The 27,916-nt window shown below is 48.8% G+C and overlaps 1 protein-coding gene across 2 annotated transcripts in view; it reads right to left on the minus strand.

The window, feature by feature from the left end:
* The window catches only part of NADSYN1 (NAD synthetase 1), a gene marked incomplete at its 5' end in the record, with an annotated part of 32,707 nt that extends 14,717 nt beyond the window's left edge, over positions 1–17,990 (minus strand). For both annotated transcript variants that reach the window (XM_079707481.1, XM_079707482.1), the window contains 6 exons: positions 2,047–2,098; positions 10,568–10,657; positions 11,111–11,164; positions 14,882–14,998; positions 16,763–16,823; positions 17,906–17,990. In XM_079707481.1, coding sequence (XP_079563607.1) covers positions 2,047–2,098; positions 10,568–10,657; positions 11,111–11,164; positions 14,882–14,998; positions 16,763–16,823; positions 17,906–17,990 — 459 coding nt within the window. The remainder of the gene's footprint in view (positions 1–2,046; positions 2,099–10,567; positions 10,658–11,110; positions 11,165–14,881; positions 14,999–16,762; positions 16,824–17,905) is intronic.
* Between the last annotated feature and the right edge of the window lie 9,926 nt (positions 17,991–27,916).

Genomic DNA, 27,916 nt, shown 5'->3' on the forward strand with positions numbered 1-27,916 from the left:
CCAGGACCCCAAGCTGGCCGTCCCGGGACCACTGCACACCCTGCAACGGGTGCCTCGCATTCCTTACCACAGGGGTAGGGCTGGAATCCTGACCCCATCTTCCTGTGACAAGACCAGGGCTCGGGGCAACAGGGTGATAAACAAAGCGTGAAGGGGGGCTCTCAGTGACGGGCCCCTGACCTGAATTATCCAGGTTACTGCAGTTACAGGGCTGGCTTTGCCGTGTTTCTTGAAAACTCCCCTGAACTTTAATCCACTTGCACCCAGGGCCAATTGCTGCAACTTGCTCTCAAGCAGTGACACCAAGCAGCATCCTCCCACCTGCAGGCGGCCCCCACATTGGTTTAGGGGGGTCACCTGGTATGTTTTCTAGGATATCAAAGGGTCCTAGAAGAATGAAATGGAGGATTTCTCGCAGCAGGAGGATTGCTGCTGAAATGTTTGTTTCACACACACACACACACACACACACACACACACACACACACTCTCTCTCTCTCTCTCTCTCTCTCTCTCTCTCTCTCTCTCTCACTGTGTTCTGGATCACAATGAACTTAAATTGCTCCCATTGCTGCAATTCACGGTCAGAAAAGTTTCCAGGTCACATGGGAGGCGACCAGACCTGGCTGAGAGCCCCTGTCCCCAACCTCAGCTGTGCCCACCCCTGACTGCCTCGCGGGAGGCACCAACCCAAGCTGGCCCCTCGGACATCCTCTCTTAGGGATCAGAACCAGTGCCAGTGACTTAATCTGGTTCCCGAACGGCGGTGATCTTGGCCCAAGGGCCAGGGAAGTGAGAGGCAGGCGGAGACCCCTGGCATAAAAAGGAAAGGGGTCTGGGGGCTGGTGGTGTCGGGGAGAAGGGCACTCCTGCCCCACCCCTCAGATCCATCCCCGAGGTCCAGATGCGTCCCTGCCGACCTGCTCCACTGCGGAGGTTCAGTGTGTCCCCATGAGCCACCTTGAGTGCAACAGTGAGGGGTGCAGAGAATTGGGTGTCATGGGCTAAACTGTGTCCCCCAAATTCATGTGCGGAAGCCCGAAGCCTCAGATGTGGCCGTGTTTCGAGATGGGGATCTTTAAAGAGGTGATGAAGGTAAAATGAGGTCACTAGGGTGGGCCCTAATCCCATAGGACTGGTGTCCTTATGAGGAGGTCAGGACACAGACACACACAGAGGGACGACCCCGTGAGGACACAGGGAGGAGACGGCCGTCTACACGCCAGGGAGAGAGGCCTCAGGAGGACCAACCCTGCCCACACCTGGACCTCGGATTCCAGCCTCCAGGACTGGGGACAGTGAATGTCTGTTGTTTAAGCCACCCAGGCTCTGGTGCTTGGTTATGGTGGCCTAAACAAATTGATACACTTGGCAACCAGAATGGAAACTCAAGCAGGAGCCAGAGAAATCAGGGCCCCCTGTAAACACCCCCTCTGTGCCCCTGGCTCTCAACGCCCCGTAGGAAGTGGACAGCACCGGTCCCAGCTGTCCCACCTCAGCAGCTTCCAGGACGAAGGGGATGGTCAAGGCCCCCAGATAAGGCTGCAAAGTCAAAGCTCTTCAGGCCTGGCCAGCCAGGTGCAAAAGATAAGACAAGACAAGACAGATTTCTGATGCTGAGTTTTCACAGAATGAACAGGCAGCCAAGGAAAGTCCTTCATGAGTTTTATAACTAGAAACCCTCCAAACTCGGCTTCCTGGGCAGTCCCTAAGCCCGAGCCCCAGCCCAGCAGGGAACAGCCGGCCGGCCGAGGTGAGGCAGGAACCCCTTCCCCCAGGCTCCCCTGAGGCCTCTACCCCGCCGAGTGAGCCAGAGGAGAGGAGAGGGCAGGAACAGGACAGGCATCACACAGGGGAAAGGAGACACCCACCGTCCCCCGCTCTGCTCCTGGGACCCTCCCCACTTGTTACAGACATCACCCCTTTGTTTGTGCTCCTTACACGGGCCATGGTGATGCCCGTTACTTTGACCCGAAGGGTCCTGCCCCCACGGCCCACCCCAGAGTGACATCTGACCGAGAACGGGTTTTCTTCTCCGAGACTCACCTGCTTTGTCAGGTCCTGTATCATCCGGGGGAGAAAATATTCCTCTGTTTGTCTGGAAAGGAAACCACCACAGATGTGAGGAGGACCATCTCGGGAAATATGCAGAACGGCACCCAAACGTAAAGCAAAACTCAAAATGAGCGCTTGGAACTGATGAGCTGGCAAAGGAATTGTCAATTTAAGGCAAAAAGGCAAGTATAAGGCGACTCGATGAGGCTCCCAGGCCACATGACAGCGAGATGCTTGGTGCTCTCCTATCACTGGCCTGGCTTCCCCACCCTTTTGTAACTGACCAGGACACCATGGGGGCCTTCCCGGGACAGGCCCTCCCCCATAGCCTCTGCGTTAGCTCCCCTCTGAAGTACCCAGATAACAGTATTTGATGCACATTTCCTGAGTTGTTTTACAGATGTGAACACCCCCCTACCACCCCCACCAAATGGAAGAACTACTCAGTGACCATGAACACAGAGCCCCACACCTCCTGGAGCCTAAGGACTGATCATATTAACCCCTGTGACACCACCCTGCTGACTCGCCATCAGCCAGTCAGAGAACTGTGCACAAGCTGATCACGTACCCTGCAACACCCTCCTCTCCTGGCCTTTAAAAATGCTTTGCCAAAACCCTTCGGGGAGCTTGAGGCTTCTCAGGGCCTGGGCCGCCTCGTCTCCTTGCAGGGCCCTGCAAAAACCCTTGCTGTGCTCCAAGCTCTGACATTTCAGTTTGTTGGGCCTCACTGTGCATCGGGCACACAAACTTGCGTGAACACTTTCATGCACGGCATCTGAGAGGCATGTCACGGGGATTATCTGAAAAGAAGTCATATTTCCCCACGGAGAAATCCAGGTGGAATTCCTGATCAAAGTTCCTGAATCAAAATGATCACACTGCATGAACCCAACATACGGTGACAAACCGATATCATCACTGAAGTTATAAGATAACGTTCCAAATTGTAGGAGCTGGACAGAGAGTTTAATACACAACGTTAGTACAAACCATCCCACGGTCTACACTAAAAGGTAGAATTCGAACGATAGACGGTTTCCAAATCTGACCTCAAATAGGCTGTTCCCAGATGCACCATTAAGACATGTAATTAACTAGATTTCTTTTTGCTTTCTTGGAATTCACAAGAACCTTCGGGGAGATTTCAGTGGCTTTTACTTAAGTAAATTTTAAAAGCAGAGAAGTTGAGAGGACAACGCTGTTTCTCCCTCACTAATGAAGGGAACAGAAACTGTAGACGTCCTCTGACCCCCGAGCTGCCTTGGCATCCCATAATGAGCACTCAGTTCACCATCCGTAGGCTCGTCGATGGCGATGCTGCTGCATCACCATTTGTTTTAAAGGGAAGAGCTGCCCCAAGGTTTCTCCCTTCACCCTCGCCTCTCCCCTCAATTTGCACGAAGATCCACTCAGAACCAGACGCAGGCAAGCCCACCAGGGGACGATGCAGGTTCACCTCTGCTCCTCCCCACGCCCTGCTCCAAAGCCAGCCTACACCTAGCAGATGGCTCATGAGGTGCGCACGGTTCATTAAAGAGCCTAGGTATCAACAATAAACCCTCTGGATCGGCAGTGAGTCATTCCAAGCTGGCTTCACGCTGGCCCGACCCATCTTTCCAGCTGCCTCCACACCTGAGCCCCTCCTGCTCTGCACAGTTCCTCTGATGGGATGTTCTTCTTCCTCAGCGAACATCCCCTGGAGAAACCCTAGCAGCATATTTCTGCCGAGAAACCGCTTCTGGCCATGCTAATTTCAAGTCTTTTCTGGCCCCCTGGGAGCTACAAGAGCCCCCTCGACACCCGCCCCCCCGACCCCCACCCGTCTTGCTGGGCTCAGATTTGGGGCATCCACCTAAGAATCTAATGAAAATGAACCTAGATTCTTAAGTTCTCTGCAGTCAAGAACTGGGCCTTTTTTCTGTTTTCCTACAAAAGCCTGAAACAGCATCTTGAAGCTGTGATGGACTCATTACTAAAGCAGGGACACAGTGACATAACCATTTTGCTGTCACCATTTTGGCACAACTCCCGAAGGGTAAAAAGTCTGTTTTGTTTTTTAACTGTACCAGAATGAAAGCTTCTGGTTCCAGCTCGATATCTACTGCCACCCTTTCTGCAGGCATCTTTAAATGAGTGATGGTCTGAAAGGATTCAACATTTCAACATTAGAAATGGAGAAAAAAAAAAGGGAACTAGAGATCTATACTGGCATAGAATTAGAGATAACAGAAGCCAATGCAACATCGCAAAGATAATCAGACAATAGAAGATAAAAAGCGAGCTCAAAACTAAGAAAATAATTTGAAAAATTAAAACATTTGAAGATATGAAAACATATTACGTGCATCAAAGAACAGAACAGATAGGGAACCCTTGGGTACTGCTGGTGGGAATGTAAATTGGTACAGCCACTGTGGAAAACAGTATGGATGTTCCTCAAAAAAATAAAAATACAGCTACCATATGATCCAGCAATACCAATCCTGGGCATATATCTGAAGAAAACAAAGACATAATTTGAAAAGTTAAATGCACCCCAATGTTCATAGCAGCACATTTACAATAGCCAAGACAAGGAAGCAACCTGTGTCCATCAATAGATGAATGTATAAAGAAGATGTGATACGTATACACAATGGACTACTACTCAGCCATAAAAAAGAATGAAATTTTGCCATTTGCAACATTGTGGATGGACTTGGAGGGCATTATGCTTAGTGAAATAAGTCACATAGAGAAAGATAAACACTGTATGATATCACTTATATGTGGAATCTAAAAAGTAAAACAAACTAGTGAATATAATAAAAAAGAAACAGACTCACAGATATAGAGAACAAACTAGTGGTTACCAGTGGGAAGAGGGAAGCTTGTTTCAGAAGCTGATCACAGGAATCTCTCTTTGGAGAGATTTTCATCTCTTTGGATGAAAATCAGAGGCCCCATGACCTGCAACCAGGGATTATACATACTAAAAAAGTTATCATTTAAAGGACTCTCTCTCCAACTTAGATGAAAGGACCCTTATCAGGTATTCATAAGTAGCTCAAGCACAGTGAAACAAGGGAACTGACTCTTGAGTTCATATTTCCCACTTATGAGGGGTCTCTGCATCAGACTGGTCTACAGAAAGGACTGCTGACCCAAACAACACCTACCCCAGGATGAGAAGAAGACAGCAGTGGTAGACAGCTGACCCAAGAATCTGGACCAGACCCATTCTACTAATTCAATTTACTGTTTACCAAATATTTGTCTCCCCTATCAACATTAAAGTTATTGTTTTACTTCTAACCATACCTTTGTCCCCAAAGTTTGGATGGAAAGAAAATTCTCTAGTGAAGTTGTCACAGAGCATAAGTACTCGTGACATGTACCACTGCTTGCTTTAAGTCTACTGCTAAAAGCACATGTAAAATGTTTCTGTGACAATTCAGTATAATTGATAAAACGTATAGCCTATAAAAGGTTTCCTTGCTAGCATACTTCTGTGCTTGTTCACTGAGTCTGATTAGTTTCCCCAACGTGGATAACTAGGCATATATATTTGTTTATATCTATATCAAGCTCGCCTAGCACCGAGTAATATGATGGACCCCTGGCAGGCAGCAACCATCCTGGCATCGAGGGACAAATATTTTGATCATAAATGCTTTCTATCAAAAGATCTGCAGTCAAAAGGGGAAAATGATGGAGGAAATTTTCACATGTTGAGGTATGGGGAAGTCAGTCTGGCTTACACATGATTTAACTTAAACTTTATACTAACCAGAATGACCTGTTTTGTGGCCTATCAAACACACACTGTACATCTGCTTTAACCACTGAGGAAAAGAGTGGATTCAAAAATCAAAATAGAGTAACTGTGGTTCAGGAATCCAAAATAGAGTTGGATGGCCATCGTGGGTGTGGTTTCAGACATGCTCCAGTATTACTGAGAACTTGAATTTTCTGAACTGTATCAGACTCAAGGACACCACCAGCTGTTCTCAAAACAGTATCTGCTAGCTGCCAATTGCAAACTTATGTCCTCAAGGTCTCCTCTTGTAACTATGAAATCTTTTACTTTAGTAATAGCAGCAAACGAGACAGCTCAAGCCATAGCTTCCCAGCAGAGGGCTCTAGATTCTTTAGCCAGAAGGCTACTAGACAATAAAATTGCTTTAGATTATATTTTAACAGAAAAAGGGGGCATGTATGTAGTGGCCAATAGTTCCTGCTATGTATGTATTAATATCACATCAGAAGTTAAAACCTATTTAGATAAAATCAGAGAAAAGGCAGCTTGGCTCCAACAAATGTCATCCCAAAAACTTGGATTTGATCTCTTAAGAAATATCTTCTAATGGATCCCAGCAAGAATAAGATCTATGTTTGAGGGACTGGTTAAACTAGGTATTATCATTTTGTGTTTGCTAGGATTTATATCCCTTTTTGTCATAACTCTGTACTTGCTGTTTGTCTTGTATCCTTAAGCCCAAAGTCTTGGCCTCATCTTGGGATTTGTGAGTATTTGCAATCAAATTCGAAACAGTTTCATTCCTCAAAACTTTGTTAGGCCTACATCCCTCTTCAGTAGGAAGCAGCCAGAGTGGTCATGGCCCCCTTTCCTCAAGACTGAGGAATGATTAGAAGGTTGGAGGGACTGAAACCATGCCCCCTAGAGTTAACAGAGTTAACAGAAGCTGATGGCTAAAAGAAATTCTTGAGCTTGTCTTGCAGAGCAGCAGATTGGGGAACAGCTTGTTAAAACCCCTCTGCTTGTAAACTGCCTTTACTGATGTAGCTCACTTTAGTTATTTTTTTCTTTCTTTCTTTTTATCCTCTCCTTAATTGAATACGTTCCCAGCTTCACTTAGCCCAGTTGTTTTACAAGAACGTGGAGGTTGGCTCAACCGTTACCAGGGAAACCAGCAAAGGGGCATGTCCCTTACCGCCCCTTTGATAAACTGTCATAGATAGCTCTGATCTAAAGGTTAGAACAGTCGTCACTAGCTGGGGCCGGGGGGCAAGTATGTAGGCATTTACTGATTAGGCTCTATGACTAAGAGGGAAGGTAAGTCAGGTGAGTGGGGTGTAGGTGAGGCTGGGACTGGTCCAGCAGGGATGTACAGAGAGCAAGAGAGCAGCCATCTTGGGTGGCCTGACTGCACAGCTGCAAACCTCAGCATCTCAGCATTTGGTTTGCTGCATGTTGGACAAATGGATGTGTCCACAGTAACAGAGTTGTGATTGACATCTGAAGTAGGGCTGGGGGCAGTTCAGTGGGGCTGACTCCTGAACCTGTGGGGTTGGACACTACCTCCAGGTAGACAGTATCAGCACTGTGTTCATTGCCTCGTGGTGGCAGAATCGTAGAAAGCTACTGGATGCTGAGTTCCAGCAAATGAGTGACTGACAGGGGAAGACAGTCATCCAGGAGGCTGAGCAAACCCAGGGGGGAAGAGAAGTCCCAGAGAACTGTGACAGTGAGGGGGTGCCGGCTGTGCAGCCAGCCTGGGGGACAATGAGCAGACTGGGGCAGGAAGTGCCTGTCTGTCTGTGGGAGGGGTGTTGGGCGAGAACAGAGATTGAAAGCAAAGGAACTTGACACTGGTCGACGGCAGGAGAAATGAGCGAAGAAACACGGATTCAGAACACAATCTGCAGCTCAGTTGTGAATGTAGATATCAGCCGATTGTGAAACACTGAGCTGTGACTGGTTAGAGAGAAACAGCAAGCCCCAAATGGAGTCATCTGCCCCAAGACAGGAAACCAAGACTTAACTGCAGTTTCAACCTTTAAGAACAGTCAGTCTGATGTCCTGATCACACTGGGGAGGCAGGCTCTGCACGATGAAGACCCTGCTGTTACTATTCACAAGAGCCAGGACATGGAAACAACCTAAATGTCCATCGACAGATGAATGGATAAAGAAGATGCAGTATATATGTGCAATGGAGTATTACTCAGCCCTAAAAAAGAATGAAATAATGCCATCTGCAACAAAATGGATGGACCTAGAGATGATTGTACTAACTGAAGTAAGTCAGATGGAGAGAGACAAATACCATATGATATCACTTATATGTGGAATCTAAAATATGACACAAATGAACTTACCTACGAAAGAGAAACAGACTCACAGACATACAGAACAGACATGTGGTTGCCAAGGGGGAGGGGGGTGGGGGAGGGAAGGATTGGGATTTGGGATTAGCAAATTAGACTATTACATACAGAATGGATAAACAACAAGGTCCTACTATATAGCACAGGGAACTATATTCAATATCCTGAGATAAACCATAATGGAAAAGAGTATTTAAAAAATTGTATATATATATATATATATATAACTGAATCACTTTGCTGTACAGCAGATATTAACACAACATTGTAAATCAACTATGCATCAACTAAAAAAAAAAAAAAAAAAGACCCTGATTGCTGTTCCCTCCGTATCAAAGAGGAGGGCCTGGCCTGAAACTATCCTAACTTTTCTCTCGCGAATACCTTCTTGTCCTGTCCTTCTTCTGCCTATAGAAACCTTCCATTGTGTACAGACCCTTCTAGTTACTAGTGGGAGGCTGCCCAGTTCCTGAATCATTGAATAAAGCCAATTAGGTCATCAAATTCACTCAGATGAATATTTGTTTTTTTAAACAAACTTAACCAGAAAACTGTGAAGTGCCCATGTTAGGAAGAGGAGGTCAGAGAGACTAACGGTGGGGGCTGAATTGTGTGCCAAATCCTGTCCTTCCAGAGCAGGAGGCCACGAAACGGCAATGTCTGCACATGGGTTAGAAATACCAAGGCGGAACCCAGAGGCTACAGGAGAAAGGAGAAAAATGGAAATGGAAATGGACAGCTATCGGGAGCAGGGCTCGGAGACTGGGCAGATTGGTGGTGGGGGGGGGTTGTATATTTCTTTTTGTTATCAAGCTTATAGAATTATTTATGAATTACAAAACCATATTATTATATAAAAGAGCAAACTATCTGTACTATGTATAAAGGAACAAACCATTGGACAAATCTCAAAAGCATCATGTTAAGCTAAAGAAACCGGTTACAAAGGAATGTACGTGGTGTGACTCCATTTGTATGAAATCTAAGAAAGGAGAAGACTAACCTTGGGGGCATCAGCTGGAAAGGGGCAGGGGTGCCATGGACATGGCTCTATCTTCTTTAGGGTGTGATTGCACGAATGCACACAACTGTCAAAAAAGAAAGCTCCTAAAATCTGCATATTTTATTGCATGTTATTTATGCCTCACTAAAAAAGTGTAAAAGTAAACACTATTTGATACAACATTCCCAATTGTAAAGAGAATTTCTGTCATATTATTACTTGATATTACATGATTTTTATAATATTTAAAGCATTCAGAGCACAGAAAAAATTTTTTTAAAATTTTAACTAACATAACACTGGCATATAAATTTAGAGAAGAGAGGGAAATCCTGAATAGATACTAGCAAATGGAAACAAAGTTTAACATACCACATCCATTTGGAGCTTATAAATACATGCAAAGACTTACCATGTTCATCTCAACATATGCCAAGAAGAAATCTGATAAATTCAACAACCATTCTCAATTAATTTTAAATCCCCAAAGTAAAAATAACTAAGGATGGATATAAATCTGAAACCAAATCAGAAACAGGGAGGGCTTTCCAAGTCAAGTTGGGAAAAAGACAAAAATGCCTGTTATCAAAGACATTTGTTCTAGAAGTGATCTAGAATATTGTTCTAGAAATGCTGGCCAAGAAAAGTAGTTTTGAAAATGAACTGAGGAATGTAAATATCAGAAAGAAGTAAAATTAGTTTTCTATTATATAATTTCTACTTGAAAAAAAAAACAAACTAAGAAAATCAATAGAATAACTACTAGACCCAATAAGAGAATGTAGTAAGGTGGCCAACTACAAAAGCAACACACAAAATCTCAAGTTTTCCTACATAAAAATATTAACCATTTAAAAATATCATGTTAAAGATTCCATTTGTAATAGCAGCAACAATAAATAGACAGGAATAACTATAAGAAGAATATAGGGCAGGGGTTCTCAACTGGGGATGATTCTGTCCTCAGAGGATACTCGGCAATGTCTGAAGACATTTTAAATTGTCACAAATGGACGTGTCTATCAGGTGGAGGCCAGGGATGCTGCTATACACCTTTCCATGCATAGGACAGACCCCCACGACAAGAATGATCCAGCCCAAAGCAATGGGGCTGGAGCTGAGAAACCGTGATATACAGGATCAGATGTATAATGATGGATGATGGGTGACTGATGATTGAGAGTGTCATGTGGTCTGTGATAAGTGGGCTATAAATGAATCGGCAGTGTCAAAGCAGCCATATCTAAGTGACGGGTACTGTGGGGCAGGGACTTCGCCCGGAATTCTTGTCTATCTCCCCCACGACCTGCACAAGCTATATGCACAGGGAGATGCTTCATCAGCATCCAAGAAGCAGTCACAAACCTGGCTCCTGCACATCGGGCAGCGACTCACCGACTCCGGGACCACGGGGTAAACCAGCGCAGCTCTCGGTAGTTGCCTTCATTGGCCAAGGCCATTTTGGGTCTGATGAGCAGGATCTTCCTAGAGGCAGGGGGACAAGGCCACTCCTGAGATGAACACGCCCCTGACCAGGTGCAGCTGCTGGTCCGTCCACCCCAACAGTCGACGGGGACAGGGCAGCTAAGACCTGGCAGGGGGGCACTTGCGGGCAGCTGATGTCCAGGGTCTGCGAGGGGACATGACAAGGCCTCTCTCCCTGGACTGACCTCCCAGCAATGGGGCCATGTGTCCCCAAACCCCACCCCGTGGCCTCTCTCTTTCTAATACCTGAAGGTGTCAGTGATGGCAGAGACCAGGAGCAGTGCCACTTGAGTCACCTGCTTGGTACACCGGCTCCCACTAAGGTAGTTCCAGAAGAAGCCTCCCTGCACATGGCCCCCAGGGACTGTGCCCCAGGGCACTGGCACGAGTGCCCACAGGCCCCTAGAGCTCAGGGGAGACAGGCAGGTCACTCTGCTCCCAGCGGTCACCTACCTGTTGAGAAATATCACCCTGCAGTTGTAGCGGACGTTTCGGTGCATTATGGGCCTGTGGAGAGAGGGGACGCACACACTTGTTGGCAAAGGGCAGAGTTACGCGTCTGTTTCGATATGAAGTTTCTCCGTCCTTTATAAGAATCAGAAGGCTCCCCTGTGGCTTTCTCAAACCAAAGTTAACAACAAACCCAAGTGTTTCTGCCACAGCGTAGGCCCTAAATGGGAGAGAGTCTTCTAAATAGAGCACCAAGTCCCTCCCTGCTCAGGGCTCTTCCTCTCCTCCTGGAAGATTCTCGGACCTTCCCGTGGCTCCCTCCCTCCCCTTCTCACATCCCTGCTGTCACATCACCTCTTCATCCCCTGCTGGCCTCAGGCACTAGCCCCTGTGCCTCCCCAATTCTCCTTCCCAGCACCTCTCCTGACCCGAACACCACCGCCCCCCCCAGAATGCAGGCTGCAGGGCAGGGGCAACGGGTCCGAGGGGCCGGGGCTGGGGTGGGGGGTGGTAGGCCCTGAGCAGATCTGCTCACCCCTCTGTCTGGACCCTTCTCAGGATAGACATTGTGTTTTACATCTCCTCCCGGACCACCTGGTACCTTCCTCCTCTGCAGGGGAGGGGATCAAAGCTCCAGAGGCTGAGGTGCTCTGCTGGCCAGTGGTTGGGGCAGAGCTGGGCAGAGCTGGGCAGAGCTGGGCAGAGATGGCAGAAAAGGCAGAGCTGGGCAAAGCCCAGGTGCTGGAGCCCAGCTCAGGGTGAGAGCGCAGGAGCTCAGGGCAGAAGGCATCAGGCACCACAGGAGGATGGCCTTAAGGGGTACCTAAGACGATGGATTGTCAGACAAAATTAATAAGGCAAACAAATGAATGCCCTGGGACATGAGTAAACAAAGCAGTGATGGAGGAGGAAATAAAACCAACCATTAATAGTGTGGGCTATCAAGTCAGGGGGCCAGGTTCCAATCCCGCTTTGCACTGGCTAAGTCCCGCTACCCTGGGTTCCTCCCCCCAGAGGGACTGAAGGACAGGATGCCGGCGGGGTGCCCCCAGTTGTGGCCACGACACACGGATGCCACCAGCAAGGACTCCCACCGCTGTGGTTTCTAATCCTCCCCGGGCCAAACCAAAACCTGCCTGTGTTCACATTTATACAAAAATGTGTTCAAGGCAGGAGGTAAACTTATATTTTAAACAAAACAGAGACCCTCAGTGAATATCCGATTTCCAATTGGAGTAAGCCTCTTGAACAAAAAGAAAAAAAAACAAAAAGCAGTACAAGGAAAATTGAAAGCTCAAAACATAAATAGCAAACAACATACAAGTAAAAGTATTTTTATCATATGTGAGAATGGGTTGATATTTTTCACATAGAACTCTTAAACTAAATTAGACACAGACACTTCAATTGTAGGCTAAAGAACAAGTGTCAGAAATGGCCAAAAACAAACAAGAGAGTTCAACTTCCTAAGTCATGAAAACAAATAAATAAGATCTTTTTAAAAAAAAAATTATTGCGTGTTTTAAGATTCTCTCTATTTTGTTTCTTTAAGTTTTCTTTATTTTGAGCTAGCCCTTTGTGATCAGGGCTAAGGATAACACGCCTTCAAAAACAGGGCAGGAAGGAGGCTCAGCACCTTTTTCCTGGAGGATAATTTGTAAAGACAATTTCAGACGGAGAATATCAATGACATCATGGTATGACGGTTGTTTTCTTCAGTGGTGCTTACAGATCCAGATAAATGCTGGATTTCCAAAGAAAAATATCTTTAAATATGATTGTTAACACTTTGAGGGCAAAAAGCAGAAAACTTATAATCGGATTATAAGTTCAAGGCGAGCAGAGGAAAGTGGAACACAGAAAACACACAAAAGACAACAGGAAAAACAAAAAAGAAAAAAAACATGATGACTAGGACATTTAATAAAGTGGCCAGAATCAGTCCATGTGGTGGGCTGTGTAAAGGCCCCCAGTGATATCCCCATCCCGATTCCTAGGACGTGTGAGCATGTCACCTCAGGTGGCAAAGGGTACCCTGCCGATATAACAAAGTTACAGACCCTGAGATGGGAGATTATCCCGGACTCTCTGGGGCCCTCATCATAACCACAAGGGTCCTTCTGTGAGGGAGGAGGGAAAGTCGGAGGGCATGTGGCAGTGGAAGCAGGGGCTGCAGTGATATGATCGCTGGCTTTGAAGATGGAGGGAGGGGGAGGGGCCACGAGCCAAGGGATGCGGGCGGGCCTTCCAAGCTGGACTCTTCCAAGGAAACCAATTCTCCCCCAACAGCCTCCAGAAGCCCAGCCCTGCTGACCCGTTTCAGATTTCTGAGCTCCACGCCCACAAGACAACAGATTTGTGTGGTTCTGTGTGTCGCACCTCTGGTACTCTGTCACACAGCAGCAAAAGACGAAACAAACATGGTCCATGTATCAAGAATGATAGTAAATGCAAACAAACTGGGTTAAAAATCTCATCTGTTCACTGCTTAAAAGAGGCCTACTACACGGATGTCACAGCAGGTTGAAAAGGCAGTGCAGAACACGTGCAGGGCCGAGGAGAAGAAAGCAAACTCGGCTACATTCACACCACATAACACAGAATGAAGGATGCAAACAGAAACAACATAAAGGCCCACCACTGGGCTCTGGTTACACAAAGCACATCACAGACACACTCAAGAATAGTCCTAGGCCAGAGCCCTACCCACGTGACCTGCACCCGTGGAAACTACACCCTATGGACCTACAGGCAGACCTCGCTTTATTGCACTTTGCTTTACTGTGCTTTGCAGGTATTGCATTTTTTTTTTAAATTGAAGGTCTGTGGCAACCCTGCATTGAGCAAGTGTATTGGCGCCATTTTTCCAACAGCTTTTCCTCACTTCCAGTCTCTGTGTCACATTTTGGTAATTCTCGCAATATTTCAAACTCTCCACCAGGAAAAAGATTACAACTCCCTGAAGGTTCAGATGATGGTTAGCATTTTTATCAATAAAGTATTTTTTAAGTAACATAAGTACGTATATTTTTAGACATAATATTGCACACTTAGTAGACTACAGTATAATGTAAATGTAACTTTTATATACACTGGGAAACCAAATACTTCATGACTCACTTTATTGCTATATTTGGCTTTACTGCAGTGGTCTGGAACCAAACTTGCAAGGTCTCCAAGGTCTGCCTGTACACCACGTGGGCCTACAGCTATGGAACCTACATCATATACATCTATACTTATGGAACCTGCATCTATAGAACCTGCCTGTACACCGTATGGACCTACAACTATGGAACCTACACCTATGGACCTATATACCACATGGACCTATACCATATGGAGGAACCTACACCTATGGAATCTACAGCTATGAACGCTACATTTATATACCTACACCCCCTGGAAGCATATGGTCAGCATGTCGATATGGCGTGATGTGGAACCATCCCAAGACTTACCATTAAGTAAAGAAAGAGCTATACATGTGAAAAGGAGACCCTGTGCTCCCAGCTGTGCAAAGCATGTTCCCACATGCACAGTAGCATCTGGAAGAACATACAAAAAAATCTCTCAAGAGCTGCCTCCGCTGGGGGAGTTAGGTACCTGCAGGGCTAGAGAGGGAACAAACCCCACTTCTCTACAAGAGGCCTTCTGTATCTTTGAAATGTGCAGATTCCACCTCCCTGATGTTAGGATGGTTCCAGACATACGACGCCCTTGAAGTTGCCTCTTTCCAAGCTTGCCTTTCCCCATGCTCACGCCGGCACTTACATTCCCACATCACAGATGATATCCTGAGTGACTGGAGATTCCAGAAGGGCAGCCAGGACCTGGAGCGAATGCAGGAGGGTGTCCGACTCGTAAAAATGATCCCAACATCCGTAGCCACTGCAGAGGGAGGGAGGAGGACAGTGAGCCCCTGAGACACACCGGGTGGGCCCGGGGGCAGGGGTGGGGCAGGGGCCTAGGGGCCTAGCGAATCAGAACGTGCAGGGGTGCAACCGAGACCTTGGTATCTTTATAAAGCCTCCAAGGAGATTCTATTGTGCAGCCAGACTTAGAATCACTGCTACAAAAAAACAAAAACCGATGCTTTTTATTGGAAATTCATGGACTGGGCCCCATCCACTTCTCATAGTTGTCAGTTACAATGAGAAATTCTCTGTCATGTCAAGAAGTGTCTGCTCTTGGATTTTTTGTTTTAACCTTCAATGTAGCCCAAATCCCACTAATCTACAAGAAAGGGATGTGAAAGAAACAAAGCTGGACCCAGAGAAAAACATTCCTCTGGCAAAGGGACCATGAATAATCATTCGAATGCCACTCACACAGCTACTCCTGAGTTTCTTGCTATAGATACTGAAGCTTGTGGTGGGCTGAATGGTGTCCCCCAAAAAGATGTGTCCATGCTCTAACCTCCAGAACCTGTGGATGTGACCTCATTTGGAAAAAGTGTCTTTAGAGATGTAAGTGAAGGATCTGGAGATGAGATGACCCTGGCCCTAAATCCAGTGACAAGTGTCTTTACATGAAACAGAAGGAGGAAAAGCCATGGCGAAGAGATGGGGCTGGGGCTGGAGGGATGTGGCCACAAGACAAAGAACTGGGAACCAGAAGCTTGAAGAGGCAGGAAGGACCCTCCCCTGGAGACTTGGAGGAAGCAGGGCCCTGCTGACACCTTGATTTTGGACTCCGGGCCTCCTGAACTGTGAGAGAATAAATTCCTGCCGTTTTAAACCATCCAGTTTGTGAAACTTTGTTAAAGCAGCTCCAGAAAAAGCTAATACAATGCTCAATGAGGTCCTAACAGGGGAAGTGGGTTGAGAGTAATTTCTCAGTCTGGGAGTCCCAATGACGAAATGTACCGAATTTGTAAAGTACTATTTTATTTTGTTTTATTTATTTTACTATTTTATTTTATCTTATTTCACTTCATTTTATCTTATTTCCACACCGCATGGCTTGTGGGATTTTAGTTCCCCAACCAGGGATGGAACCCCGACCCCTTGCAATGACAGCGTGAAGTACTAACCGCTGGACCGCCAGCGAATTCTCTGTAAACCACTTTTAAATCTTCACAGGGTCCTTCCCACAAGGCATGGCCCGGAAGTGATGTTGCAAATGCTGAGCAAACTTTGCACACATGAACACAAACCCCCAAACTGGCCTTTGTCACCCTTAATGCCTTGAAAAGCATTCCTCTCGGCCTCTGGTTCTGATAAGGGGGAGAGCCTGATTCTTAGATGAAAACGGGGTCCAGACCTGGGATGGCCTTTCCTCTCCAAGGACAGACTTCTGCCTCAGAGGCTGTCACTTCCTTACCTCCCAGGCCACATGTGATCTCAAACACCAATGCAATGCCAGACGTCCAGCCAGCTTTGACATCAGCCCTGGACTGGGAAAAGTCAGCCTCTCTACGAGCTCCTGTGTTACCCGACATAGGAATCTGGGATCACCCAGCCTTGCTGGGCCTGCTCTTGTTCAAGGGTGCCAAGCAAGCACACTCACGGGCTTCTGATGGTCTCCTAAATGGGCCTGCATGTCCGCAGTTCTCAATGCCCGCCGCCTCCTTCCTTGCACTTTCGGCTGAGGGGAGCTGATATAGACGCCTCTACCTGCCCACCCTGGGGTGTCTGTGTGTTCTGCTCTCACCATATTTCCAGTTCTGGTCCAAGTCTGTATCTCGCTCCTTTGTGTTTGGCAATTTCAATACCTACATGTACAGAGAGAGAGAAAGAGGGGCAATTTCAGCACCTACAACTGGTCCAAAGGCAGATCCAACCCTCTCGCTGCCATAGGTGTCGTAAAAAACCAAAGGGCATCTCCCAGACCCTGCTGACACCTGCAGGAAATGAGACACAGGCAGGGCCTGCAGGGCTGACCCTCAGCACCAAGGAGGAGGAGGGCAGGGGCGAGGCGGGAGTCACACACTGGTAGTTCATTAACCAGCAGATGCAAAAGACCCTGTGTTGGGAGAAGGCAGGACCCAAAGGCACCAGCAGCAGGTACCAGCTGCCTCTGGGTTTGAGCAGCAGGCTGGGGAGGAAAGGCTGGCCAAGTGGAGACCCAGCTCTGGCCACTGAGACTGCCTCTCCTCACTCCAACTAGATTTGCTCTGAGCTCTGATGAGATGAAAGCAGGTTGAGATCGAAAAACACAAAAAGGATGAAGGTCCGAGGCACATGGCTGCTAACATGCCCTCACCCGAATCATTCTGTTTTTACTGCGGTTGGCAACCCTGCTGCAGTTTGCAGCTGAGGACAGCCAGTCTGAGGTGGCCGAGCCTGTACGGTCGCCCAGGGCAGCCCCACTTCAGGTGTAGGTGTCAACAGTGCAAACTTGCGCTTTCAAAGGTGAGCTGGTGCAGGTGACAACTGTATGGGGACCCCCGTCACACACACACAACGACCACACCTAGTCTCTAAGCTGGGGGGCTCACCCCTATTCCACCTCCCTCTTTGGGTCGGTTTCAGCTCTAGAAATGTCACATGCGACACCAAAGATATTTGAGGACAGGTTCACCCCAGCCCTCCCATCTCCACCTCCACGGCCAGACTCTTCTTACCACGTGTACATACCACGTGTCCCCAGGCACTGTAACCCACTCCGCACCCCCATTCATGAGGAGGACCCGGGCACTTACGGGCACAGGCGTGGTCATAAGATAGCTTATCTTATCTGTCCCCATGCCAACGGCTAGGAGTTTCTCCAGAGAAAGGCTGCGTGTGCGTCACAGCAAGCCTGGCGGCCAGAATGGACTTTCGCCCCTCTGTCCCACGCCGCCCCTAGACTCACTCTTTAAAATCCTTTGCAAATTGCCCTCGAAGTCCAGGGCCCACTGGTTGAGCGCGCAGGTGGCCACGGTTACCTTCCGGCCCATCCTGGCTGCAGTCGCCTGGGCAAAAGGCCGGCCGGACAGTGGGTCTTTCTGTCCTAGGGAGACAGGCGGCCGCGGCTTGCGTCCTTCCGGCTTGCCTCGCCCCGTCCCGCCAGGCCCTGCAGGGACAGGACCGCAGAGCCCCAGCGTCAGGCCCCGCCCAGGTCTCCCCGCCCTCGCCCCGCCCAGCCCGCGGAGCTCCCCGCCGCGCCTGCGCAGGAGGGAGGCCCGCGGAGCCGCGAGTGCTCGGCAAGGGTGCAAGCGCGCTACCCCCGCCCGCGCCGCCCCGACTGTGACCGGGCAGGTGGGACGGTCGCCAAGTCCTGGAGCGCAGGTGGAGAGGGGCCGGCCCACCCGCGTGCCCCCATACCTCCCCGCAAACTGTATCTTAATACGCTTGTGCAATTTTATTTTCCCCCGTGATATTAATTACGTTCTTTTGGTTATTTCTGCATTTGTCACTGCATTGTAGGAATAAAGCCCACTTTATCCGTTCATAACGGGCGGACATCTAAGTTAGCAGCGTTGTGCCAGCACACACGCGCACTGCCATTTTCATTCCTGTAATGCATCCCGTGTGAGGGCAACTAGTTTCTCTCTGCCTACCGTTGCCAGTTTCCCCTGGAGCTGCACTTACCTGCGCCTCGCCAGGCGCCAGGCGTAGGATGCGCATTTGTGCAACTTTACTAAATGTTACACAATTTCCTCTCTGAAGCATTTGAACCTATTCACTACCAGCAGTTTTTCAGGTTTTGTTTTCACATTTCACCCTTTAGTCCCCTTAGTGTAGGAATTCATATTTTTCCCCTTGTGAATAAGTAGCTGGCTGACCATCGTTGATGGAATAGGCCATCCTTTTCTACTGGTTTGCAATGCTGCCTCTGCCATACATACTGTACACGTTTTCATATTTCAGACAAACTTGTATCCTGTTTATAAAGTAATGCTTGTTCATGAGCTTCAATTTGGAAACTTCAGAAAACCACAAAAATGTTTATATGTTCATTCATTTAATCCTCACTTTGACCCTTTGGGGCAGTTTTCATTGCTAGAAATACCTCAGTTCTTTCCAGTATGCTCAAATATCTCCTGCCAACCATGGCTGATTCTAGGCCTTGGGCAGGGAAGGAGCAAATCCTCCAATGTCTGGTTGGAGCAGAAAATAAGGACGTTCTCCAAAAATGTTGGGAACAAGTTATTTGAAAAGAAAGAATCAGTTTGGAGGGGTTCCCACTGGCCAAGTATGGGACAATAGGAGAACTTTAAAAAAAGTAAGTGACAGTACAGGATCGTAAGTCAATGAGCAAAAAATCTATTAGTCCATACTGACAAAAAATTAAGAGAGGGAAATTCTTTACAGAAAAATGCCAACTAATAAATATTGAAAGGATGAGGAAGATCACCCTTTTTGCATCAAGAAGTTTGGTTCAGGCAAGAGTCATCATTAAATGCTAGATAATTGGACCGAGGGTTATTTGTGAGCAGTGTATTTACAGTCTAAAGTATCACTCCCCAGCTTACTCGTTAATCATGAAAGGAAAAATGGAGACTTTTGGCGGATACCACCTGAACCACACGATCAAACTTACCATCAACAATGGGACAAAGGGACATCGTGTTGCCTCCTGCTATGATGCATGAAGATATGACATCTGGGTAGTATATCGTCCTGCCCCACAATGCGTAACCTAAAAGCAAGGACAAGGAAAACAGCCAAACCAAATCAAGAGACTTGCTGTGAAAAGCCAGCCTTGACTCTTCAAAATTGTCAAGGATGAAAAAGAAACAATAAGACAAAATAGAAAGCATTGCTGGTGCAGTGGTGTAGATGAAGGCAGGCTGAGGAGCTACATGCACAGTGTGGTTCCCCGACTGGATCCTGGGTTTTTTAAAAATGAGCAACAAACAACATGATTGGGACAATTGCAGGAAGCTGAATATGGGTAATATATTAGACAATAGCATTGAATGGAGGTTAAATTTCCAGCGTGTGCTCATTCTATTTTGGTAAAGTAGAAGAATGTCCTTGTTTTTAGGAGATGGATACTGAAATATTCAGGAGGGAGGTATCATCTGTAGCTAATTAGTGGTTGGGGGGGGGAAGGAGGGGATACACACACTTACAGAGCGAGCGAGCGAGCGAGCGAGCGAGAGAGAGAAATTAAATATGGCAAACTGTTGACGGCTGCTGAATCTAAGTATGTGGGTGTTCACTTAACTATTTATTCAACTGGTCTGCATGTTGGACATTTTCAAAATAAAAAACTACAGGGGAAAAACATGTCTCTGTGAGGGACACAGAGATGGCCATCCAGATCCCTCTGCCAGTAAGCCGATGCCCCAGATGTTGGAAGTTGGGGTCAGCAGGAGACACCTTCAGCTGCCCTCCCCTCCAGGAGCTGCCTGGGTTGCACAGCTGCCCAACCCAAGGTCATGCCCTTGCAAGGGCAGGGGTATATGAAGGAGGCTTGGCCATTCCTGCTGTCCACAGTAATAATCAATAAACCAACCTACAAAAGGAATAGAAGAGTTTTATTTGAGGCAAACTGAGGATTAGAGCCCAGGAAACGCTGATTCAAGAAGCGATTAAGGGCTTCCCTGGTGGCGCAGTTGTTGAGAGTCCGCCTGCCGATGCAGGGGGCACGGGGTCGTGCCCCGGTCTGGGAAGATCCCACATGCCATGGAGCGGCTGGGCCCGTGAGCCATGGACGCTGAGCCTGCGCGTCTGGAGCCTGTGCTCCGCAACGGGAGGGGCCACAACAGTGAGAGGCCCGCGTACCGCAAAAAAAAAAAAAAGAAGCGATTAAAACTACAAAATGGGAGAGGCTTCTAAAGGCGAAACCCCCCAAAATGAGAAAAGTTGTTTGTCAAGAATCGAAATTGCAGTTGGCAAGAAGAGTGCTTGTTAAGCAAGGATTGGTTGGGGCCCAACATGGTTGCATAGTTACAAGAGGAGGCCGTGAGGCTTTCAAGGTTACAGCGGGCAGCCAGCAGCTATTGTTCTGAGAACAGCTGGTGGTGTCCTTGAGGCTGACACAGTTCAGAAAATTCAAGTTCTCAGTGATGTAGGAACAGGCCTATGGTGGCCTCCTAGCGGCGGGCTCTCCCTGACACCCCTGAATAAAACTGCTACCCACACACCCTGCTTTGATGTTCTCCACACCACTTTCCACCATCTGACACCCTCTATGCCTACCTGATTGTTTCTTGATTACGCACCACCACTACCGCGCGTGCGCCCCAAGAGCAGGGATTTTGGTCTGTTTTGTGGGTTGTTGTGGACCCGGCAATCTGTACACCACAGGCTCAGCGTGGGCTGCGCGCCTTTGACACCCCATTGGCAGAAGAAGAAACAGGCTGGGGAGCTAAGCCGCTTGCCCACGACCACCGGTGGGGACGAACGCCCCTCCCCACCCCCCTTCCCACCCCCCAGCCTGGGCGGGGCTCCCCGGCCCTTAGGGAGGCTGTACGCGGGGCGGGCCCTCAGCCGTCAATCTCGCGCCCCGCGGCTGCAGAGTGGAGCGCGTGGTGGCCCGGAGTCAGCCCAGGGGGTGGGGCGAGGCGCCGCGGCCAATCGCGGGGCGCGAGGGCGCCGGGCCTCACAGGGCCCGTCTCCAATTGGTCATCTGCTATTACGCCGCATCTTGGGGCGACCGGCTTGGAGCGCGCGGGTAGGAGCGGGTGCGGAGCCGGGCGCGGACACTGGCGCTCAGGTAAGCGGGCCAGCTGCGCAAATGTGAGACGCGCGCAGGGGAGCGGGGGGGCGAGCAGATCCGGGGGCGTGCGCAGGAGCGTGGAGGGGGGCTAGTGCTCTGGCGAGGAGATGCGTGCTCAGGTGGGCAGGGGTGCGTGCAGGTGAGCAGAGGCCGGAGATCTAGGGGCGCAGGTTGGCCACTCGAAGACGACCTTTCGGAGATGCTCCGTCCCCCGGTGGTCGGGAGATCCCGGGGGAGCCGGGGCGGGGCGGAGCCAGGTGGGGCTTCCTGGGCCGGGTGGGCCGGTTCCTTCCTCGGGTGCCCCGCGTGAGCGGATGCAGTTTTCTGTTGAGAAAACGCGGATAATTTGTCTTTGCTCACCGAGAAGGTGGGAGCAGGGAGCAGGAGACTCTGAATTGCTTTACTAGGAATAGATTAATGGCGGGGGGGGCGGGGGTCGATGCACGGCGGGCAGGGCAGGGAGTGCTCACAAAAGACCAAACGTGCCCTCTTTTCTTTTCCAGCCTTCCCGACTAACTTAAATAATGATGTATTGCCTCTTTCCTGGACATTTTATAATTTTACGAAAAAGGTTTTTAAGGGTAGGAATTGCTCTGGTGAGATTCCCGACAAAAGGTAAAGAAAGGAGACAGGAAAGTTGGAAATGAGGAATCGTGTTTTATCAAAAGTGGTGTGAGAGACCTGTCATTTACTGGGTGTTTCCTGAGTGTCCTGCACTGGGCTGGGTGCTTTGACCTTAATTCTCAGAGCAACTTGTGTACTTGGCATCGCCCCCATCTTACAGATGAGGAGACTGAGGCTCCCGAGAGGTGAAGTGACATGTAGAGTCATGTACTTAGCGGCAGAGCCGGGGTTCAAACCCAGAGATACCGGCGACATGACTTTGGTTTCGGGGGAAGAGCCCCATCGTCAATGCCTGCATTTAGTTGGGGATGGGGGTGGGGATGAGAAGCTGAGAAGCTTGGGGTTTGCAGAGGCCAGGTGGTGGTTGAGCAGCCCCAGGCACTTTGAAGGTCCCCAGGAAGGTGGCAGGACCAGGCCTGAGGAGGATAGAGTTACCCCACCTGTAGGACACTCGCCACTCAAAAACCAGGACGGTTTGCCAGGCAGAAACCCAGAAACAACCATGCACAATTAATTCTTGGAAAACTTCCCACAAAATCCTTTTATGTAACTGCTGCTAAAAAAAAAAAAAAAAAAAAAAAGTGGCAGATTTATGCAGCAGATCTACCTGTTTATGTAGAAAATCTACCTAGTAGAAAGCTGCTTTCTAAGATAAGAGAAAGTGAAGAAGCAAACTTACAAAAGAATTTAGAGGTAAACGAATTTGGGGGGAAAAAAAGGAGGGAGAGTGGGTGTGTATCGTGTGACAAGTAGCTCGTGAGACAGTCCGGAGAATACACAGCAAAATTCAGTGACTCCAGGGACTGGATTGAGGGAATTTGTTGTCTGACTTTCAAACTTATGTTGCAGTGATGGTGTTACAGTGAGTGTATATTTTGCAACTTTCAAAAAACAGAAACCCTAGGGCTTCCCTGGTGGTGCAGTGGTTGAGAGTCCACCTGCCGATGCAGGGGACACAGGTTTTGCCCCGGTCCGGGAGGATCCCACATGCCGCGGAGCGGCTGGGCCCGTGGGCCGTGGCCGCTGGGCCTGCGCGTCCAGAGTCTGTGCTGCGCAGTGGGAGAGGCCACAACAGTGAGAGGCCTGCGTACCGCAAAACAAAAAAACAAAAAAAACAAACCAGAAACCCTGTATCTGCAGTCAAAGCTGCAGTTTACCCTTTAGAATTAGAGGTCAGCGTTTCTGGAATTTCCTTCCAGGGCTCACACATATTTCTGGAGGCCTCAGAAGCGCCCCAGGAGCGGGTTGCCGTGCCCCAGCCAGGACCTCAACCCTCCCCAGGGAAGTCAGGCCAGAGCTGTCCAGTGCCAAGCACTGGAAAGGGCCAAGAGCAGCCTCTGCATTTGGCAACTGAGGCTTGTGAATTGCATGTGCCAGTTGAGGGAGTGACCACACCATCGGCAGAGGGCTGGGGGGATGCAAAAAAGCTGCAGGTAAACCCAAGAATGACCCCCGAAATCACTCCCCTATGCCTTGAGAGCAGATGACCTCCCTGACCCCGGAGAGAGCCACAGATGTTCCCAGAATTGTGGATCTAAGGACTCCAAGAGCTGTTACAACAACTCATTTCATCGTTGCTAAATTATTTTATTATACAAGTGTCCACTAGAAAAACTAGGAAAGGGAGGGGGGAAAGCCCACGTGGATGTCCCACACTACTGAGGGTTTTGGTATACGGCTTTTTGAATAGCTTTTTAGTGATAGACTGTCTTGCAGCTTGCCCTTGTGCTGTAACATACCAGGGGACTTTTTTCCATGTTAAGCTCATTCTTTTTAACAGTTGCTGAGTATTTCACTGTACCGGTGTGTCAGTGTTTCTCGCACCTGTGGGTTTACACAGCCATCTGCATGTGTCCCAGGATAAATTCGTACAAGTAAATGCTGGGTCACCCTGAAGGTCTACCTGGCCTCTGGAACTGTTCCCCTACCAGGAGAGCAGCTGCCCAACTCTCACTGGTTCTGAATTGTATCATTCCTTTAAGTCCAAGTTGGGGCATGTCTGTATTTTTCAGTGTCTACCACTCCTTGGACTAACAAATTTCCAAAACAGAACCCCTGCTGTTCCGATAACATTCCAACTAAATGTTTCTGTATGTATGTTAGGATAGTACCTGGCACAGCACTCAAAGATTGGCTGTCGTCTCCACGGCCTCCCAAGTGTGTCACAGAGGGCGGCGTGCCCACAGACCCAGCTCCGTCCCTGTAGGTCTGTGCTAACAACTTGCTCCGCTTTCCTCGCCTCAACCCCCTCATCTGTAAAATGGGCCTAATGATGGCAACTCTCCAGGATTGGGGTGGGAATTGTATGAGCTAATGGGTGCTTGGAGCTTAGTAGATGCTCAATAAATAGTCGCCCCCTGTGATAGGTTGTACCATCCAATATCTCACGTTCTTTTAATACCATGCTGCTTCCCCATCAGGAGTCAGAGCCTGCTTCCCCTCCCCTTGAAAGCTGGTGGGCTTGTGACTCAGTGTAGCCAGATGAATGTGCTGGGCTGACGTGGGGCAGAAAAGGCAGCTTGGGCACCTCCTCCCACTGCCTTGAGTCCGCCATGCTGGGAGGAAGCCCAAGCTAGCCCACACCGAGTGAGCACGTGATGAGCAGCCGCTCCGGGACACCCCAGGTCATAGCTACTTAGCCAGCCTCCCCAGATTCCCAACCCACGGGAACAATGAAAGAGGACGAAAGACTGTTTGTTTTGTTTTGACCGCACCCCTCAGCTTGTGGGATCTTAGTTCCCCGACTGGGGATTGAACCTGTGCCCTTAGCAGTGAAAGCATGGAGTCCTAACTGCTGGACCGCCAGGGAAGTCCCGAAAGATTGTTGTTTTAAACCACTACGTTGAGGAGTGATGAGCTGTGCAGTTGGTAACAGAACCCTCTGGGGTTGGGCCTTGCAGGTGCCTCCCCCTTAGACCTCTGCCAGGGCAAACTTCACCCCGATGCCCTGCGTGAGCCCCGCTGAGCCTTCCTGAGGCCTGGGTGGTGCTGGTGGCGGTGTCGGCAGTAGCCGACCTCTCTGGGGCGGACTCTGATGGGGCTTGGGTAGGGCTCTGAGCACTTGGCACCGTGACCTCATTTACCCGACAGAGTAAGTTACTTTGCGGATGAGGAAACCAAGCCTAGCGGAGAACTTGCAGCCTTGAGGGTGACATCTGGGCCTCCTGGGGGTTCACCATGCCATCCCATCCCTGCCATGGTCCTGGGTCTCTGATGCATCTCCAAATACCAAACCCTCAAGATGCCGAAAGAACTGCCAAGGGGCTTAAGCGTTCTGTTGTGTGGACCCCGAGCTGTCGATGGTGATGTTCTCAGCTATAGAACATTGGAGACACTCACCCGGACCGCTTTGCTGTGAGGAACCCACAGACGTCTCCCCCGCCGGGGCCACGTAGTGGCCAGACTGGCCCTTGAGGTTCTTATGATTGCAGGACGCCTTCAGCTAAAACCACCATGGAACGTTGAGGAACGAGATTTATTGCTCACAGGTCCTGTGGGTACATGCAGCCAGATTGTGGGTAGAAAGAGGGTGCGGGTGTGGGGCTGGGCTCTGCCTTTATGAGGGCACGAGGGCGGGGTGTCTAGGGTTTCACGGGGTCACTCCTTATTGGTGAATTTAAAGCATAGGAACAGGAATTAGGGTGTGGGAAGGGAGCAGCGCGGTTACTCAAGCTGTCAGTCGCTAGGTTACCCCGGACTTCCTGAATGAGGACCCTTCGTGGGTTGGGGGACGCCTTGGTCCTTACCTGGTGGTTCTACTGGTGGCTGTGTGTTTATTCAAGGTGGATGGCTTTTGAAATGGATGCTTACTGTCAGGCACTCACACTGCATCATCCCAAACCTTCAGGAGAAACGTCCCTTTATCTTTGGCCCGTGGAACTCAAAATCCGATCCAGGGAGCTGACCAGGGTGCCAGAAAGCCCCCAGGGATTTCCCTGGCTCCTTCCCGGGTGTGGACACGAAACCTCCTTTATCAAGCTTTAACAACAAGCGCAGAACCTGGTGTGTGTTTGTGTGTGTTGTGGGGGTGGGGAGGGGTTTGATGCCCCAAGACACTCAGGAAGGTCACAGGTCCAGTAAGTCTGCTGAGAACCAGCCTCCGAGCCCAGATTACCGTCAGTGATGCCCTGTATTCTTGGGATCTCACTGGCTCCTAGAACGTGCGGTGGGAATGTGCAAGCTCCAGCGGGGCTTGATCCAGGTCGATGGCACAAATGGCTTGTAGAAACGGTTCAGAGGCATGTGCGCTGCCTGGTGTGAGTCTGCAAAGAAGCCAGCTTTGGCTCGTTGCTGCTCACCAGCTCTGTGTCTGCCGTGCTAAGGCTCATCTGCAAGACAACTCCTCCATGAAGCCCTCCATCCAGCTCTGCCCATTGTGAATCAGTGCTTACTCTTTGGCAGACAGTGTGGGTGCCAGGCAGAGAAGCTGCGTGATAAGATTGCCTTATCCTGGGGGATCCCCACCTGTGGGGGCCTCTTGTGCTTTTGAACCCCTGGGCGCTGAGCTTGCACCTTTCACTTGGTTCCAACGGTGGGCCTCGAGAAAATATCACTTGGGTCCTTATCTCCCTGTGTCTCCCTGAGTCTCTTCATGTCCCCTCCAGGACTTCGTTCAGCGGGTTGAAAAGGATCAAGCAGGGCTTGTGGAGCGTGGGAATCTAGCGACTTGAAAGGGGGCAGTTCAAGAAGGAAAACCTGCGTTCTGCCATGAAACCGCTTGATAAGAGGTTGGAGGTAAGCCCATCTCAGCACTGCTGCTCCTGGGCAAAGGCAGTGACTTTTCAGCTTTGGAAAAGTAAAGGCAGCTGGTCCATCAGCTCTTGGTATCAATTCTTGTCTGATTCTTAGCAAAAAAATAAATTACATCCAGAATACCACCCTGTGCCCTATTTTCAGCCATCTACTGCCAAGGATGTTACTTACACCTTTATTAAAAATTCAGTGCTTATGACAGAGAGGTGAATGAATGCTATTATAAGCTCAGAATAATTATTTGGGCTTGTTTTAATCCCTAGAAGATATGCTTCTTCCTTTTGGCTTTCCACATTTAGTTCTCAGCCTATACATTTCTGGCCCTTTTGCAATTTTCCAGCATGTTAAATCAGAGTAACTGCTATTACCAGGCTAGGTATTCTGTGTTTTGGGGCTGTAAAGATGGGTGGTCCCCGCCCATAAAGAACTCTTCAGCTTGCCTCGTACATCATAGATGCTCCATAAACTAACCTGTGTAAATTAAATTAAGTGATGTGGCTGCAGTTTTCATTATTGAAAAACTGTAAATGAATATACAGTTGTATTAAAGTAATTCATGTTCGCATTTAGAATAAAATCAGTGTTAAGAGGCTTATATATAAAGTGAACAGTTCTGTAACTCATCTTATAGTCTCACTTCCCAGAAGCAAATACTTGTTATTCTCTTAGCTACTTTTGTGTTGTTTTTACCTGCTTCTATCTAAACCATTTCCTTTCAGCACTCCCAACTTTACACGTTTCCTTCTATACATCTAGTAGTCAGTCAATAATCAGAGTTTACATGGTTCTGGCAAAGTTATTATTATTTACTGTTAAGCCAAGTAATGTACTATCATT

Source organism: Hyperoodon ampullatus (assembly GCF_949752795.1).
Source record: "Hyperoodon ampullatus genome assembly, chromosome: 7".
Taxonomy (NCBI): Eukaryota; Metazoa; Chordata; class Mammalia; order Artiodactyla; family Ziphiidae; genus Hyperoodon; species Hyperoodon ampullatus.